Below are 19,861 nucleotides of genomic sequence, written 5' to 3' on the forward strand. Positions count from 1 at the left end.
CACCACCTCCCTGAGTAGCCCATTCCAATATCTAATCACCCTTTCGGTGAAGATATTCTTCGTAATGTCCAACCTAAATCTCCTCTGGTGCGACTTTAGGCCATTTCTCTCATCCTGTCCCTTGTTTCATGGGAGCAGAGCCCGACCCCCCCCGGCTGCACCCTCCTGTCAGGGAGTTGTGGAGAGCGGGAAGGTCCCCCCTGAGCGTCCTTTTCTCCAGCCTGAGCCCCTCCACCTCCCTCAGCAGCTCCTCACAGGGCTTGTGCTCCAGACCCTTCCCCGTCTTCGCTGCCCTTCTCTAGACCCGAAGAGAAAACAGTAGGTTCATTGCACCTCCGCTTTGGAAAAACGTCTGATAATCCTCAGGCTGAGGGAATTCAGAGGGATAAGCAGGGATGTTTGTAGGACTGGCCATGGCTGTGCTACGGACAGGCACAACCCAGCCGGCGTCGCACGGGGGGCGCTGCGCCTTTAAGGGGCGGGGCGATTGTGCCTCTCCCCGGCCGCTCGCTCCGGCCCCGCCAATCTGGCCCCGCCCCCGGCATCGCTGAGGGCTCGCGGAACGCGGCGGCAGCAGCAAGAGGAGAGGCTGTTCCGCTTTCATCGCCATCATGCAGAGCCGGGTGTTCGTGGTGGGCGTCGGCATGACCAAGGTACCGCTGCCCTCCCTGGCACCCGTGTGTGCGCGGGGGGACGCGGCCCGCGCGGGCCCGGCCTCGGCGGCGCTCCCCGGCTGTCCCCTGTCGGCGCTGATGGGGAGGTGCTGCGGGAGCCGCCTGCGCCCTCCCCGGTGCGGCTGAAGCCCCTCACGGGACGCGCTGGCACCTCAGGAGGGCACTGGCAGAGCCGTGTGGTTCCGGCCCGGGCGGCAGCGAGCGGCTCCGCGCAAAGTTCAGCCTCACTCGGTGTGTGAGGGAGGCGGACCCCGGCCAAGGTGAACGTGGTTCTCCACAGAGCCGGTCGATACGCCAGCCCTGCAGCGGGCACAGTGTCCCTGTGTCCCCGCAGCCGCTGGCCCAGCGCCCGTCCCGGGGCTCAGGGAGGGCAGGGGCCCTGCAGGGTCTCTCCTGGGCGTTTCTGTTCCTGGCCTTCGGGTTGTGAGCGCACAGTTCGCCCCGCTCAGCTCCTCCACAGCTCCCCGGGAGCAGGCTGTAGCCAGGTGGGAGTGGGGCTTTTCTCCCAGGTAGCGAGTGATGGGACAAGAGGAATTGGCTTCAAGTTTCCACAAGGCATGTTTAAAGTTAGAATTTGAATTAAGTAAAATTCCTTCACCGAAAGAGTTGTCAAACCCACGAACAGGCAGCCCAGGGCAGTGGTGGAATCACCATCCCCGAGGGAACTTAAAAGACACGAAGATGTTCCCGTAGGGGCGTGATTTAATGCTGGATTTGGCAGTGCTGGGGTAGCAGTTGGACTTGATCTTAAAGGTCTTTTCAAACGTAAACGATTTTATGATTTTCAAAGAGGAACATAAGCTAAAGGACCCATTTTTGTCTTGGTAGATGAATCTAAAGACAACTTTGATATTTGCCAGAGTAGTCAGAAACTCGTCCCCCTGGCCACCTTTTAAATAATAACTTTTTGTCTTGTTGCTGCATGGGTATTTCTCCAGCATGTGATGTGATAGGGGAGGAATTAAAAGGTTAAAGACAATTCTGTTAATTGTGTTTATTGGACTGGATCACAGAATGTAGTTGTAGAAGTTATTAAGCTCACTTGTGATGTCCTCATGTAAGGGACAAGTAAAACCTCTCAGACACCATATTGCATCTTAAGTATTTTACTGTGAAATCTTTTAGGACTGTATTGCTTCTATTTGATTAATATTAATGATGTAATGGCTGCTAAAATTTGTTAAATCTTCTCAAAACAACAGTCCACGTTTCCTGTGTGTGTAATTGTCAGGTCCACAGTGCTCCTCATTTTCAGAAGTGGATCATCTCAGTTACCAGTTGAGCATAACTTGTGGAATTGTCAGTATTCTCTTCTTCTCTCTGTTAGCCAAAGCAGTATCAATCACTCTTACAGACTTCAATGATCAACTCACCAACTGTTTTTTTTCTTATGACCTTTGCTGTGTAGGTTCTCTGTCTAAATTAACAAAAGGAGGCACTGCAGAAAGTACAGCTAAGTTGTGCAAATGACTGTAGTCAGAGGGATAAGCAGAAGGAGGCAGCAAGTTAACTTTTATATACTCACAGGGGACGTCAAATAATTTGTGGGATTATAAGTAGTTAGCTTGAGGACTTCTTTTAGCAGTGACCCTTTCTGTTAGTGATGTAAAATGCAAACCACATGTACTTCTGGTGGTCTCTAATGAGTCACACTGCAAAGAAAATAGAAATGCCACCTCTACTCCAATTGTGAGGAGTAAGGTATGATAAATTCTGTACAAAGAACAAACAATTTCTTGTTATAAATAGAAGTATAACAAAAGAAAGTGGCAAGGAAGTACTTATCAAAGCCTCAGTGAATATTATGTCATGTTTTATGATGAATCAGTGAAGATGACAGTTAGTCTCTGTTCCACCCACAGGCTTTGGACAGGATTATTGTCCATCTCCATAGTCATGGATCTTCTTTAACCCTGACCAAAAATGGCCCTCAGCTCCATAAAGTTACACAATCTTCTCTTTTTAGCCATCGCAGGGTCTGGCAGCAGCACTTGGGAATTGTAAAGATTTTGTGCATGCACTTTTGGGTTAATTAAATTACATCATTTTCATTATTAAAAACTGATTTCTAAATTAAATAGAAAGCTTTTAAATATACCAATTTGAGGAAAAGATAAATTAAATCTCACTGTGATTTATTCTTGGCTTGTTCTTCTTCCTTTTCTCATGCCAGTTTTCAAAGCCTAGTGAGAAGAGCCCTGATTATCCTGACATGGCTACGGAAGCAGGTAATTTAGTAATAAAGCATTTTGTTTGATTGCTGATCCTTATTTTAGGTGTTACAGCCAGTATTTTTATTACAAATATGAAGGAAAAACTACTGTTCAGTAAATCAATACATATAAAAAGCAGATTTAAAACTCAGACTACTGTCACAAAATCCATAACTGACCTGTCCAGGTCAGCCTTTCCAGCCTGAAGTCAGCAGGATGGCTTAAAATTGGATTGTGCACTTAAATAATTTAATACTTACCTATATTATTCAAAGCATACTCTCACTGGGATGAAGAACCTTGGTACATGAATACAGAATTGACTGAATGAAATTTTCTGATAAAGAAGCTTGTTCAGAACTCAAAATACTGTGAAATTGTCCATATGAGTATGAAATTGTCCTTATGAGGTACAAGAGTATGTTACCATTTGCACCATATAATAAGGAATTTCTACAACTCATTTGTGAATGCAGGAATCATACATACTACTAAAGGTTTGCATGTTATGGTTGTGAGAGCTGCTCTTTTTTTCCCCCCTTCAATTTTAAACTTTTTTTCCAACTTTTAAACCATTTTTTTAGGCCAGGCAGCTTTAGCTGATGCTGGGATTCCTTATTCAGCAGTGAAGCAGGCGTGTGTGGGTTATGTTTATGGTGAGTAATGTTGTTTGATTGGGATGTGACTTCTGTGACAGTTGCAGACATCTGTGTGGATAAAGCATGAGAAATGCCATCAATAAGTTTTCTATTAAAGGGAAATCTATTTTCATTCCAAAGAGAGTTTTCCATTTACTTTCCTTCTGGTTCTCTATTAATGACTGTATTGTGGCAATTGAAGTAGGGTCAGTCTGCTATGATACCTAGAGCAGCTTCCAAGCCACACCTCTAAGACCCCTCTGTCCAGTCCAGTTATGTCCCTTTGGTTCACAGCCTGTGAAACAGAGACAGGACCAACTTCTGGTTTTAAAATCTGAGGAGTTTCATCTTGTTTCTGAGGTTCTTTACTCTGGATGCCTGAGAGCCATACTCAAGGTGACAGTTCAGAAGTTCAAGTTTACAGTTTAATTGGTAGCACTGCACACACATGGCAGGATTTCTTTTTGTGAGTTTGTACCTTATTTTAATGTTGTGTTTTTATCTGAAGGTGACTCAACCTGTGGGCAGAGGGCAATCTACCATGGTCTGGGTCTAACTGGCATTCCCATCATTAATGTTAACAACAACTGTGCTACTGGATCCACTGCTTTGTTCATGGCCAGACAGCTTGTAGAAGGAGGTGAGCTGTTTTGCTCTGTGCACCTAAGAGATTTTCTGGGGTACAGCAGGATGGTGTATATGGATGTACATGTCTTTTCCTGTATCATAAGCTGTATGAACCTAGTCAGTACTGCCAGTTAAGTGTTTGGAATAATTGTTTGGAGGAGTGCAGAACAAGTTGCATTATAGTACTGCAGGCACTAGATTCTGCAGGATGAATAGAAGAATCTGCTAGAAAGCTTTTTTCTTTTCTTTTAAACTTGAAGTTAATACAAGTGTTTAACTGATACATTTTTGGAAAGGAGGGGAGAGAGCAGACTTGACAGACTATGCTTTGAACTGGCAGATGAGTATTTCCTCTGTTTTTGCAGTTCCTTGGTGGACTAGGATACTTTCTTGCACTCAGATGCTGATGTTTCTGTTATGAGAACTATAGTAACACTGTGTATGATTGTTCTAGTATTTGTAGCTGAGACATAAATGCTTGGTTGTCTGTGATAGTTACTGTCAGACAGTTAAAAATAAACCTCAACCCTGTAGTGATCTATCATTCTTAAGTATCAATATGTTTGTATCAATATCTTGTCCATCTTAATTTGACTCTCTTTCAACAATGAAGAAGGAAGGAAGAGCAGCTGGTAGGTGCTTGTGTACATATCTTGTATTGGAAAGTTGCTAGTACATAGAGTCATTTATAATCACATTGTGCTTTAAATAGCCACAAATTTTATTTTAAGGTTTGGCAGACTGTGTTCTGGCACTCGGCTTTGAGAGGATGGCAAAAGGATCTCTTGCTTCAGGTGTAAGTGTCTGAAACACTTGGTATGTTTTGTGTTTGTAGATGAGAGACACTTCCTCATTCTCTGAGATGTATTCTTAATAATACCAGTTGCTGTATTGTGGTACTGTAGATGATGACAAAGAAAACCATTCTTTTGATCCACAGAATCTTTTAATGAGTTTTGTGATTCTGATGGCAGCTATGACATACTACAAAAGTCAATTCTAAAACATTCCATGCAAAATTTGTGTGTCATGTTTTTTGTATTTTGCCTAGATTATGTTAAAGGCTGGGTTAAAAAAGGGGAAAAAGGAAAGTATCAGATAAAATATTGGAGCTTTGAGTAGTTGAAGCATTTTTCTCAACCAACGCAGCAAGTCAAAGAAAGAATCTGGGTCTTCTGGCCTGATGCTTACTCAAGTGACCTGTTAACACACTCTCCCAGAAACTAAGGGTTTATTGACTCTTATTTGTTTTTACTGGAGAAGTGTGTGGGGGTTTGTTTGTATTTTGCCTTAAGGCAAGCAATATTAGAGCCCGTATGTCATTTAACTACAGAACTGCCAAATTTGATAATATATTCAAGAGGTTTGGGTGAAGAATGTTAAATTTAGCAAGTGATAAAAATGAGCAAGAGTTATCTTTTCACATGCATTATGGTATTTCATCTAAGCTTAATTGAAAATACTAATACAGTATTAATTTTGTAATTTGAAACTGTATTAACGGTAGGATTTTAAGTGAGGTGAAAAATACCAAAAGTCCCCTGCTGAAAATAGTGACTGATAGAAATCATGTAGCAGTGATCCTTGCCATGAATCAGTGTGGTAGGTATAATGTTAAGCATTTTCTGCTTCTTTATTCTCTTGTTATAGCTGGAAAAGTAGGAATACTTCTAAACATGTCACTGAAGTGCAACATACTGCCCAGGGAATTGTTAAAATATTGGAAAAACCTCTGATTGAAATCTGTGACACTTGTGTGGTGATGTTGGCAAGAAGAGGAAATGATCACTTGCTTTGTATTTCTGTTTTCAGTTTGCAGACAGAACTAATCCTATAGACAAACATTTGGAAATTATGATAAATAAATACGGCCTAGCAAGTGCTCCCGTGGCACCTCAGATGTTTGCAAACGCTGGCAAAGAACATATGGAGAAATATGGTCTGTTAAATGTTTTTTTTTCATTGTTTTCTGTTAATGAAGTGATTTAAAAATAATGGGATTTTGTTTTTAAAAAATGGTAGCATTAAGGTTGCATAACTTCCTGCATTTTATCCCTGTGCCTTAGGATAGGTAGATGGGCTTGGGGCTGAACTGTTTGGCAAAAGCTGTTGGGTATGTGATTTGATTTAATATCTAGTACTTGGCAGCTACTGTTTGCTACCCCTCACCAGGCAAGGGAATTGGCTCCAAGGTAACAGCCTGGCCTGGTGTGCATCTTTTATTTGCACTAACTTTTAGACTATTATATGAAAAAATTTTAGACTTAAACTCTAGTATTTCACTGCAGCTGTTTTGCACTGATAGGAAAATGAGTATTTACGTTTCAGTAATATAATAATACATCAAATAAAATGCACTTGGTTTTCTGTGTTTTTATTTAAGTGTTAAATGTGCAACTGGGCTCTTCTGTCAGCTAAAACTCAGCCATGTTTAGTAGTCTTTATCTAATTATGAAACTTCAATTGAGTTCTAAGGAAAGCCTTTGTAACAGTGTGTGTCTTTTGTAAAGATGCTTGTAAAGGTCAGATTCTTATGACACAATATTTAAACTGTTATGTCAGCACTGTGTGAGTAAACAAGGTATTTCAACACAGCTTTCTTTCTCCTTATCAGGGACAAATCCAGAATACTTTGCGAGAATTGCGTGGAAGAACCACAGCCATTCAACCAACAACCCGTGAGTCATGTACCCTGCCTCTATAGTGAACATCCCTGGTTGTTAAAAAAAATTCATGCACAACAAAGTAATATTTTTAGAATATGTTCAGAATGTTTTCAGCATATGTTCTTTATTATGGAATGAGAAAATAAATAAATTATTCTATAAATATATAAAAATAAAATCTCTATCCAGTGTCTTACACTTTGTAAAAAGAGCTCTCTAGCTGCCTAACAGTGTGATGTTAGTATGTCTACTGCCCAATCTGAGATGGCATCTCTGTGTTTTCCTTAGGTATTCCCAGTTCCAAAAGGAGTACACATTAGATGAAGTTCTGCATTCTCGCAAAATTTTTGATTTCTTGACTGTCTTACAGTGCTGGTAAGGAGAGGACTTTGCATTGTGAAATAGATCTTGATGTTAAGACCAATATGGTAGGACATCTAAAAGTTTGTTTGTATGTAAATTATAATTTACAGGTTGCTTTAAGTAAAACCTTTTATAAATAAAACAAATGTGGAAACTGTCATGCCCAAGCACTAGATAATTGCTCTCAGTGTAATACAGTGAGCTGAAATAAGTTTTTTGCCTTGGGGTTCTTATGTCATTCTGTGTCTTTTACTAATGTGCATCCGTTGCTCAGTGTTAATTCTTCTCTTCAACCTTTCCTATGTGCTTTTGGAGGGTGTATATGTGTTTATATATGTTTATAGCCAAGCAGAAGCTTTGATTTTTCCTAAATTGAAAAACCTTAATGATACATTTCTATTTCAATGTCATGATTTTCAAATGTCTGGTATAAATATTACTGAAAGTGTCCAGTAAGCACTGATGGAACTTATAGTTTCAGTGGTATCAGCCAAAGAAAGTGGGTTTTTTTCGTTGTTTTTTCGGTTTGTATTTGAAGATAAATCTATGGAAGATCAACAATCTAATGAAGATTGACATTACTAATTTAGAACAATAACATCATTATTTTTCTTCCAATCAGTCCAACATCAAATGGTGCTGCAGCTGCAATTTTGGCTAATGAGGAGTTTGTGAAAAGGCATAAGTTGCAGCCAAAAGCTGTGGAAATTGTAGCCCAGGTGATGGTTACTGATTATCCAAGCACATTTGAAGATAACAGTTGTATGAAGGTGGTAGGTTTGCAATTCTGTATTCCCTGGTACTCATTGGGGTGGTTTTTCTTAGTTTTGTTGTTTATGATTTTAGGTTGTGTTTTGTGAGGGTTTTTTGTTTGTTTTTGGTTTGGAGGTTTTGTCTGTTTGTTTGTTTTTAGTACCTGTAAGTCCTTATGATACTGCAGACATTTTCATGTCAGTGAACAAATGTATTATGCTTTGTAGTGAATATAAAACTGATTTAATTTGGACAGATATGGAATAAGCAAAGAGTATGATTGTGGAATGACAGTAAGTAAATTATAAACAGACTATGAGAAATCTTGTTTTCAAGAAATTATTTACAGGCTATTTTTTAAACAGTTTGAACAGCAAGAGAAAATGTCTTTCATTTTTCTGTTTATAATAGTAATGAAACTTAAAACAATCAGGTGGATCATAGAAAAAGGTAACAAGACATTTTGAGGATTTGTTTCAAGGCTGTTGTCTGAGTCATGCAAAGGAACAATTTGGCTTGTGAGCAAGGTTGAAGAAATAGAGGATATTTCCCAGAAAGCTTTTGCCTGCCAACAATAAGCCTTAGAATGTATTATTTCTTTCTAGATAATTTTTATTGTAGGAATATCAAACTCGGGTACGTGATGCATTAAAATAAATCAGAATACCATCTCCTACAGGTTAATTTCACTGACAGGATCTATAGAAACACATTTGAAATGAAGTGTAGAAATAAAACTGTGAGCTATATTTCTGTAATGATATTTTAATGTAGAATTTCTTTTTTTCAGGTTGGCTATGATATGACTAAAAGAGCTGCACAAAAATGTTTTGAAAAAGCAGGTCTGAAACCTACAGATGTTGATGTGATCGAACTTCATGACTGCTTCTCAGTCAATGAGCTCATCACCTATGAAGCTCTGGGATTGTGTCCAGAAGGTAATAGCAGCAATGGAAACCATCATTATATTAAAATGGAAAGCACTAAAAATACCCAAATTAAGGACTCCTGTGATCTCAGTATTACTCCCCCTTTTTAGGCCTATACTCTTACCTACCCCAGGATTTCCTTCCATTTATATATTTCCTTCTAAGGAGATAAAAATGGGACAAGAATTGCCTGTGGAGGGCCTTAGCAAGTCACTGATCTTTGAAACATCTTTGCCTCAGAGTTGTTGGCACATTGTCAGTGTGCATCTAAAGACAACTGTATAACAATGCTCAATCTGTCCACATTAGTTTAATGTCATTGAATTTGCAGGATTTACAACAGGTTAAATGGCAGTGGAGTTTAGCTCTGTGTATGTAACTCAAACCATTGAAATTTTCTGCTGAAGAGTTTTTTGATTGATTTCAAATAAATAATGCATTGAACTGCTCTTTCACTTCATGATATATTTAAAATCTAAATATATTCTTGCTTTGCATAGCTTATCATCTGATATAATTTTTCTCTGATTTGTTTTTAACTAATGTGAGAAAATACCATGTTCTGGCACTAGGTGGTGTATTAAGTCTGAGCTTTCTTACTGAAACAGACACATTGATGGAACTCCAGGAAGACTACCTACGTGTTTGTAGGTCTTCAGATATTTGCCTTTGAATGTTTGCTTTCTACTGTCATTTTTGCTGTGTTTTTATGGTATCTGCAGCAAAACTGGTAAATGTTTGACATATTTAAACAGGTACATGAAGCTCTTTAGCTTTGTTCCTTTAATTGATGCAGAATAATCCTGGTGCTACTTGTCTATTTAAATAATTAGTCTTGTGCTTGGTAATTTCATAGTGCAGTTCTCACAATCCTTAGGCAGTCTGGCCTTAATAGTATATGAAACTTATCTTGGAATGATAGACTAATTAGGCATAAAGATTAATGAAATGACATAAACCACTGTGGGTTTAGGTGTGCAAGACTAACTGGTATTCTCATTTAACGGCACCATGGAACCATGACAGATCTCTTTTAGACTTCAGTGTTCATAATGTAGGCTGAAGAAGCTGGTACAAGAATAAATGAGTCAGAACCTGGTTAAAAGGGAGAACTGCCTGTAGTCTGGAAAGCTAAATAGTTCTAAGCCTTAGTCTGAGTGGTGTTATTTACTATCTTAATGTACAGCCCAAGTTACCATTAGTTGCCTTTGTGGCAAGGGCTTGTGTTCAACTTGGTGTTCAACCTTCAAGTCCTGGGGGTCACAAATTACAATTAACAAAAACCATAGTTATCACTGTAGTTTCATGAACAAAATATAAATAGCTTCATTATACTGATTATATCATAATGCTGTATATACCAACAGAACAATTGAACTGCAAATTAAAAAACAATTTTGTACCAAGTGCTTCTCTTCCATGTTATGCTTTCTCCAGTGGTATAAGCCAGTCTCATTAATGTAGTTTGGCTAATTTCAGTCTGCTCTTTGCAAAATATGAGCTGTAACATTTCCTAGGGTTTGACTGACACACAGCATCTTTGGTAAGTTACTGCAGAGTTGAAAAATCACTAATAAATAAAAAATCCTAGGGTTTGACTGACACACAGCATCCCTGGTAAGTTACTGCAGAGTTGAAAAATCACAAATAAAAAAAGAACATTTTTCTTACATAAATACTGTTTTATAGGAAGAGCATGTGACCTGATCGACAGAGGAGACAATACTTATGGAGGAAAATGGGTTATTAATCCCAGTGGTGGCTTGATTTCCAAGGGACATCCTCTTGGTGCCACAGGTATGCAAAACCATTTCATTTACTCACACCCATTAGATAGGAGATACAGCTCTTGAGCATGCAGGTGCTTCCCACTCAGGCTTGAAATGTGAGGGCCTCAAAGCTTCTTCCCAGTTTTATTTCCAAATAATCCAAGTGTTGGGGCAGGTTGGCACAGCTTAACCTTTTCTAAAAAATTGCTCAATAGTACAACTTCTGAATAGTATTTGAATAACTATTCTAATATGATGTCATCCTTTAAAATTCTGGTTTTGGAGATTTTTACTGCCTCTGAATAGCCTGTACCATTGTTAGCTGTAGTAGAAGCCAATTTTTTAAGTCTTGGATGTCAAAATATTTATGTGATGTTTATAACAGAAGCTCACTTGGTCACCATTTCCAAGCAACATAGGTTTTCCCTTGTTTTGTTTGATTTTTTGGGTTTTTTTCCTTTAACCTGCTGTGTTTGTTTCTAAATGAGTTGGCTCTTGCATAAAATGTGTTTGGATTTGTGAAGATAATTCACCTTCCTCGTTTGGAAATGAGAAGTTGTCAGAAAACGGGAGAAGATGAAACCTTGTGAAATACCAAATCTCAATCTAAACAGTTGTAACAGTGAGTTATAATATGCAGTTAGGGGCAGGGGGAAGTGTTAGGAAACTTTGGGGAAAAAAGGGTTCCAGATAAATGAGACTGTGGGTATCTGTAAGAGGATGGAGTATTGCACTGCCAGGTTTGTGTTAATTTTTGTCAGTTACACAGTGATATAAGCAGAGGTAGTTACTGGCATTCTTGCTTCTCCATTGCCATGGGATGGAGGAAGAGTTAGTAAAATGCAAAAAATTACAGCTCTCCAGCCTGTCAGCTTCATTTCCCTTGGAAACAGTCTTGAGGCCAGTTATATGCTAAACAAGGGTCATATAAATCCTCTTAAATATGCAAACCATTCCAGGCCAGGCTGTACCACAGTACACACTCTCTCTCCTTGAGGCTGAGGGAATATGAATGAAACCTGTTCATGCTCATCTATGACTGGAATTTTAAAACTCCTTAACTCCTCCTCTTTGTAATGTTTCAGCTGACAACGTGTAGAATTTGGTGCATGAAATGCAGGTTCCTTGTCTGCCTTCTCCGAAGACCTGTGCAGTTGTCCAGGGGAAGGGAGAGGAAGGGAATGGGGGAAACGAGAAATGTGTGAGGGATGTCCAGAGAAGGGCAATGCAGCTGGGGAAAGGTCTGGAGCACAAATCCTGTGAGGAGTGGCTGAGGCAGCTGGGGGGCTCAGCCTGGAGGAAAGGAGGCTCGGGGGGGACCTTCTCACTCTCTACAACTTCCTGAAGAAGGGTTGGAACCCAGACACCTAGAGACAGGATGAGAGGACATAGCCTCAAGCCATGCTAGGGGAGGTTTAGGCTGGACATCAAGAGGAATTTCTACACAGAAAGGCTGATTAAATACGGGGTGGGCTGCCCGGGGAGATGGTGCGGTGCTGAAGGAAAGACTGGCCACGGCACTCAGTGCTACGGTGTAGTTGACAAGCTTGGTGCTTGGTCATAGGTTGGACTCGATGATCTTGGAGCTCTTTTCCAACTTAATTAACTTTGTGATTCTGTGTGTGCGGTGGGACTGGAGCCTGACTGCAGAAAAAGCGATGGCATAGTGGGGGGAGACCGAGGGTAAACATAATCAGGGAGTGTCAGGGTTGCGAAGAAAAGGAGTTTCCCTTCCTTTAGGTTTCCCAAGGAAATACAGTGCATTCCTGGCAGCTCCGATCCCTAGAAATTTCTCAGCTCCCATTCCCGTGCTCTCTCGGCGTGTCCCGGCTGACGGCGCGCTCTGCGCTCGATGTTTCAGGGCTGGCGCAGTGCGCGGAGCTCTGCTGGCAGCTGCGCGGGCTGGCCGGGCGGCGGCAGGTGCCGGGGGCGAAGGTCGCGCTGCAGCACAACCTGGGCATCGGCGGCGCCGTGGTCGTGACGCTCCTCAGGATGGGCTTCCCGCGGGAGCGCAGGTGAGCCGCGGCTGGGACACACCGGCGGCGCTCCGGCACGGGGGGGTCCGCGGGCTGCGCCGCCAGGCCTTCCGGAGCGCTCCTCTGGGCTGCGCGCAGCACACAGCGCTGCTGGCTGAGCCTGGCTGTCCTGCTCCTTGGGTCCTCAAAACTTAGTTATTGTAGGGTTATTGCGCAAGGAAGAGATTGAGCTGTAAACTAAAACACCCGGCACTTGTAACTCTTGGGTACCTACAGGTCTGTACCGAGGTTGTAACTCACACGCTGTGAGTTACATTGTGCACTGAGAGTTATTGGAAAGCTCAAACTGGCTTGTAAAAATGGCTCATGTGATTGTAAGGAAGAGTAATGTTCAGAGGAAAAAAGCCACCGAACAAAAACCATTCCAAGAACAAAACAGGCCGCATTAAAATTAATTAATTGAAACTAGGGATTTGCCAAAACCAGCAAGACATCGATGGGAACAGAGAAACGACTTCTTTCACTGCTAAAATTGTTAGTAATTTAGCTCTACGAAGGGTTGCTTTCAGCCCTGTTTCATGTGATACTGCAATTCCTTAAAATTCAGGTGTGTTACTTGCCCAGTCCTGGCTACAGAGTTTGCACTTGCAATTGTAGCCTGTTTCAGAGTCAGCTCTGCTGTGAAGGTCGCTGCATCTGCTGTAGTTCTTTGCTGGAATGGACAGGAATTGAGAGAAAACACTTAGCATTTGTATTATACTAGTATTTCAGGAGAGACTTTTACAATACAGTTCCCTTTAGGTTTTCACTTTCAGCTTTCCTTAGAAAGATTGACCTACTTATTGTGGGCATTATGGCTTTTAAAGCTCGGTGCTAGTACTTTTTTTTTTCTCTGAAAACCTGTGAATAGCAGAATTTATCATACACTGGCCTTTCAGAAAAAACATATCCCTCCCTCCCAGCTCAGCTATTTCTAACATCTGTGTCAGCTGAACCCATGCAATTCCTGTGAGGTGGCAATATAATCTGTGGAAGAGGTGGTAAGAGAAGCCACTAAACTTTGAAGGGCTGCAGTGGTGACTTTTTGTAGTGTCAGGGCTGGTAATTCTGTCTCTTTTGTAATCCCTAAGAAGTTGTACTATGTGCGAGAAAAGATAGAGGAAAAATATGTCTTCTCATGGATTCTCTTCAAACATGCTCACAAAACTTGTCAGTGGGTGTTGGTACAGTTTTAAATCTGAGTGGAAAAGACTGTTACAGGGTGTACACCTTTTTGCATTGCTTTGAGCTTTGTCTTTAAAAATACTGTCACCTTGTGGAACAGAAAAACTGATGCTATTTTTGTATCATCAGCCTTGAGGTGCTGCTGAAGTAGTCCTTCCTGTCAGGGAGATTTTCATGTACAGATAATATTTCTCCTGAAGAAACTTAAGTCTAATTTACTGTGGTTCATTTCACCTTCACTGGTGCTTAGAATTTTTAAAATATTTTCTTAAGTACAACTCAACCCAGAGAAATCTTAGCAATACTCATTTCATCTTACACTAGAGAAGCTTAAAACCTTTTAGTTCTCCCAGAGGCTCTGTGTGGGAGATCCCTGATGCACAGAGTTGCACTAATGTATGTCAGACTTGGGAATGGAACAGTGTGGCTGATGTGCTCAGACACCCCTTACATAACCGAATTATGATGTGCATTGTGTAATTAAGGGAAAGGTGGTGACACTCCATGTTTGTGAAGGTCCTTCACACCAGTTTCCTACAGCAAGGTACATACAATTAATCACTGGTTCCAGATCAAGCCTGTGGCTTCAGGAATAGCTGGTAAAATGTGCATCAAGGCAGCAGGTCTTGATCCATTTTGCATTAGTTTTTGAAACAGTTCTGCTTTTTGTTTGGTGGCTTTTTCTTAACCTTACGGTTTTGCATCCTGTTGGTACAGCCTTGGTTTATTAGCAAGATGAATCTGTCTCCTTCAGACAAGACAGTGCCCACTTTTGCTACCCTGTCACACATCTGTACAGCAGTGTCAATACCACCCCAGTAAGTTCCAGCAACACTTCTTGAGCAATTCTGTCACTGACCACAGTGTTGGACTCTGCTGCCAAGAGACGGTAATAGCTGTAAACTTATTCCTCCTGCTGCTTGAATTGCCATTTCTTTGAGCATTTATCTGTACTTCAGCTCTGTGTGCCCCTGCAGAAAAGAAGAATTGGTCTCCATGCTGCTATCAGGCCATGCAGGGTGATTGCTCCAGAGTATCAGGAATAAGATTAATGATTTACTTTCATTATAAAATTAATCTTCAGTTCATACACTCAGAATACACAGATACCTGGAGCAATTGTAATTCAAGCTGTCAAGAGACCAAACTTCACTCTGATACCAGAGTTGCTTTATACTGCTAAAATGTTTCTTGCTGGTGTTAGGCCTATTCACGATAATTTGAAGATGTTGAAATATTTTGATAATTTGAAATTTGATAATTTGAAAATGTGATTTAAAGTGTTTAAATTAATGGGTTTTTCATTTCAGTAGCGGCCATATTGTGGCTGTGCCTGTCAGTGCAGCTGTTGATGGATTTAAGTCACATCTGGTCTTCAAAGAGATTGAAAAGAGGCTCCAAGAGGTACCTGACTACTTCTTTTACCTACAACAGGATTTTAATTCATAACAGAATGTGTGTGAAACCTGATGGGAATGTATTGGCATCCATCACTTCTTCAGCACTGCTCATTGAAACAAATGTTGTAGATTTGGATTTTGACAGAAAACTTTCTACACTGTGACATGACTTTAAATTACTTTTTTTCCACACAGTTCCTACCTGCATAAGGATATTTCAGTGGAGGCAAGTTTAGGTTGTATGTAAGGAGCTTGCTAACTAACCAAGGAAACCTTGTGTCTGGTGTTAGGTGCTTGCTTTGAAAGTGTGATTAGAAGAAGAAATCCCATTTTGTCAAACTTGTATCAGGACAAGGCTATTAGGACAGTGGTATTTTTTCTTAGTTTAATAGATTTCAGTATAGATAGTCAATCTTAATTTGAGTTTTTTGTTTGTTTAGATTTTTTGATGCCTGTTTAAATGATGCCTAATGGGGAATAGATATTTTTATATTAGTAGGAATGGTGAAGGTTTTTTAATTACTTCTGTTAAATCCATACTATCAGAAAATTATGTTGAAATAAATTACTAACTTTTTCATTCCATGGTCATTACAGGAAGGAGAGCAATTTGTCAAGAAAATTGGTGGAATCTTCGCCTTCAAAATAAAAGATGGTCCTGGTGGGAAAGAAGCAACTTGGGTAGTAGATGTGAAAAATGGTAAAGGCTCTGTGGCAGTTAATTCAGGTCAGTGCTCTTTTATTATGTCATTGCAGAACACACATAAAACTAATGAATATAGACTCGTATTCTGTTTAAGCTGTAGTGACCTTGAGCAAAAATGATGTCGAGCATCTTAATTTTAAACTTTTCTTATTATTGACACTTTTAATCCATGGTGTTTCAGACCAAGAACTAAACATCATCTACTCTGAATCTGTCTAGAGAAAATTGTGTATTTTAGAGGCTACAGGCAGATCTGTCATGATTTCACAGGAATCAGAAAGGAAAAAAAATAAAATTAAACCTCTGGGCTTTTTTTGTTCTCACCTCTTAAAATTTTGGCCAGAAATGTAACTTGCAGCTGTTTCTTCAGTTGCTTTGTTGGAGACACTGGTAAGCAGTAAACTGGTCTGCCTTGTCAAGTTAATTCTCCTCTGCAGCTAGTTAAGCAACAGAACTTGACTGGTTTCAGTGCTGTACCAGCTGGCATAAACTTCCATTTTTAAAAAGGCAGAAATAAGATACAGGCTGGGTGGTGTTGGGGAACCCCATAGAAATATTGAAAACACAGGATTTGTACCCTTGCCATGAAAATGTCTTGTCTCAAATCAGAAGTCGCATACCCTAGTAATGAAAAAAAACCAAAAAAAACCAAAGACAAGAGTCAGTCCTCAGAATCTCATATATCCATGAACCTGCATCACAGACCTTTTAATTAAAAACATGACAGGGGATTTGGTTCAGAAATTCATTGTTCTAAGTTATTACAAAAAGAAAACCACAGTCTTCTGTTGCATGGACAACAATTTATCAAATATTTCAATTTAATGATGAGTGTAGGAAAAGATGTGTGCAGGTTTTAGCCCTTTGGTACACACATCAGTATTTATATCAGAGCTTATTAAAGTAATTTTCCAGCTTATTTCTAGTAAGAAGATCCTATAAACTTTTGTATTTGGATTAATTCAAATGAGTGCTTTTAGAATGCACATGTTGTTCCCATGGAAGGAGAGGGCAGGAAATGCCTGAAGTGTCAGTAATGAATATCTTCAGAGAGTGTCACAGGGGAAAACTCATCTATTCCAAGCTGATCTTCGTAAATACAAGCTTGATAAAACTCAAAGATGATTATCAGTGTTTCAATGAACATTCTATCTGGTTACAAGTAGATTATTATTTATTTTCAAGGAATTAATTTGCTTAACTTTTCAGGAAGGTCCATCTTTCTTCAGTGTTGGGGTGGTCTGTGCTACAAGGTGGCCCAGCTGCCTATTGGCTTTGGGTGGCCTCTTGCTGATATTTTTATAATGTCTCTTACTTGTACATACTTCAGGTACCGTTGGCTGACCTGTGGGATGAAGGGATGCTCCATGTAGTTGTAGCTCCTATAACTGTTTCAGGTCTCAGTTTGAATCTTCATTCAACTCCTGTCTTGCAGATAAGAAGGCAGATTGTACAATCACAATGGCTGACACTGATTTGTTGGCACTCATGACTGGCAAAATGAACCCTCAGACAGTAAGTAGGGCAAAGATGACATGATCAGGGGACTGACTGGTTTGTTTTGAATGTGTTTAAATTGAAATAATTTGAATGTTTTCATCCAACTGCGATGGCTGATCTGAAAAATTCTTGGTGTTCTCTGAACAAATCAGCCAAAATGAGATTCATCAAGAAGGACAGGGACATATCTCAGACATCCTGCAGGGCTGTATCCTGTGTGATATCCCAGATGGAGATATAATAGTGCTTGGTTTGCAGAGAAGAGGGGCAGTCCAGTTTTTGCAACATGCCATAAGAAAGAAGGAATGTGGTCCTCTCTTTTGAGGGCTTTACCCTCATAGCTGACATTAGTGTAAGGAGTCATCTTGATGCTGAAAAGTAGAAATTGAGGTGAGCATGCACTGAATGCCTGTGATTATTTATTGTTGTTGGGTGGGGGGTTTGGGGGTTTTTTGGTTCATTGGTTTCTTTTTTTTTTTTATTCCTCTGTGTGCCAAGAGCAGTCACAGTGTACAAGTAAACCAGACGTTTAAGTTAATTTCAAGTTGCTGTGTTGTGCTTCTAAATTTGGAATGCTCTGGGTAACTGTTTCAAGATTTTAGTCTAGTAATCATGGGGTAAATTTTGCAAACTGAAATGTGTCTAGGAGAAATTTGAAGATAAAACACATTATAGAAATGTTGTAATATACATGTAGAAAATTCAGAAGCAACGCCAGCTTTACATCTACAGTTTGGATATTTTGCTGCATGCAGTTCATCTTCTTACAAGGTCTGGAGGAAAAAATCCAAATTTTCTGCATGTCTGCTTCACAAACAAGATATGTAAAATTGAATTGATCAGGAACAAAGCCAGTTAAGGCTGAGGAGGATTTGAGCTAAGAAATCAGTTGTGGCACCTACTGTCACCGTGGCTTTATTATTTGCAGTTGAAATAATCAGTTTGTCTGCTATGAACAGTTGCCACCAAAGCATGGGGTGTTCTGCCTGCTCCAGAACAACAAGCAATAAACAAGCAAGTTTATTCTCTCTGGTATCACAAATTAATAAAAATACAACTTCCTTGGTTTACTGTTCTACAGTAGGACAATGCATTTGGTGCTGGATGTGAGGTGTGTGCCAGAACTGTTGGAATGACCAAACTGCTCATCCATAATAACCCATAACTATCTGGAAGGGTGCATTTGGGAGTACATGTTGTATTGCATTTCACAGAATCTTTCTTTCTTTTCAGGCATTCTTTCAAGGCAAATTGAAGATTTCTGGGAACATGGGCATGGCAATGAAACTTCAGAATCTACAGCTTCAGCCAGGCAAAGCTAAACTTTGAGCTCAGTAGAGTAAATAGTCAGTACTTGATATTCTTGACAAAAAAGTAGAATGAAACTAGACATTATCAATAATATGGCACAGGCTGGGTTTGATTGGACCTCTCTCACCTAAATTCTGTGGTTAGAGACCTTAATTCTCTTAACAATTTCCATCAGTTTCTCTATGGCTAAGCTTGAGGCACTAACACAAATGATACATGGTGGGGCTTTGTGACAGTTTTTGTTCTAATCACTATGGACAATTTTGTAAAAATTAGAGCTGAATTAGGCTGCTTACTGTTGTTGAGGTTAATTGGGAAGGAAGAGAGAAAAGTTATAAATAGTTTTGGCATATCAATGAAATGAGTAGCATTTTTTAAAGGCTGTAATAGCAGGTCATACGAATACTTTCAGACTTCCACTCTAAAATTTGCTGCTGCTTACATTAAAATGGTCTTGTAAAGGGGATCTCTAACAACATTTTTTTAGAATAGGTTTTAGAAATTTGCTATAAGATACTTTTCTTATTACTACTCTGGAATTAAAAAATAAATAAAATACCCAGAAGTAAGCAGGAACTAGAATGTTGCTGTGAGGTTCACAGGATTTGATAATACTTCAGCTTGAAAACAGATGAGGTTTCCCAGGAGAGCAGAGAGGGAGTACAACCAAAATGTTACCTGTTTTCTCCTGGTAAAATCTGGTGTTGATCATGATGACGTTCTTGTCAGTAATGTAAAAGCTTTAAGTTCTGTTTTGGGAAAATGTATTCTGGTTGGAAGTTTAATAGAAAATTAAATATACTTTTCCTGTTCTTCTGTGTGTCTCTTGGTCAAATTATAAACATGGATTTCATGTTAATGTACCGAATGGAGTGTTTTATTCAGGACACCTGCAGACATCCACTTTTTCCTCCTCAGGCATTGTTAGTAGATGGTCCATAAACTTCATCTCAGTCCAGCAGATACATCTCACATCCTCACATACGTGGGCTATGGCTGAGGAACTTACACTGAAACTTTCACTTCTCTGGTTTAACTAAAATAATAACAAAAATGAGCAAATTCAAGCCAATCATTCTGCTTCCTATTGTAAATGGCGACAGATTGCTGAG

The 19,861-nt window shown here is 39.9% G+C and overlaps 1 protein-coding gene across 2 annotated transcripts; it reads left to right on the forward strand.

The window, feature by feature from the left end:
- Positions 1-523: 523 nt before the first annotated feature.
- On the forward strand, positions 524-19,565 carry SCP2 (sterol carrier protein 2). 2 transcript variants are annotated; one of them, XM_032118694.1, is made up of 16 exons: positions 524-653; positions 2,848-2,902; positions 3,472-3,543; positions 4,034-4,165; positions 4,884-4,948; positions 5,965-6,091; positions 6,767-6,830; positions 7,107-7,193; positions 7,804-7,954; positions 8,725-8,872; positions 10,553-10,660; positions 12,494-12,647; positions 15,146-15,236; positions 15,830-15,959; positions 17,374-17,453; positions 18,672-19,565. In XM_032118694.1, exons 1-16 carry the CDS (start codon positions 612-614, stop codon positions 18,765-18,767), a joined length of 1,602 nt encoding a protein of 533 aa, XP_031974585.1. In that variant the 5' UTR covers positions 524-611; the 3' UTR covers positions 18,768-19,565. The 2 variants fall into 2 exon arrangements, with proteins under 2 accessions (XP_031974585.1, XP_031974584.1); XM_032118693.1 differs by having other exon boundaries at positions 525-653; positions 15,143-15,236.
- The last annotated feature ends 296 nt before the right edge of the window (positions 19,566-19,861 follow it).

This window comes from Corvus moneduloides, chromosome 9 (assembly GCF_009650955.1).
Source record: "Corvus moneduloides isolate bCorMon1 chromosome 9, bCorMon1.pri, whole genome shotgun sequence".
Taxonomy (NCBI): Eukaryota; Metazoa; Chordata; class Aves; order Passeriformes; family Corvidae; genus Corvus; species Corvus moneduloides.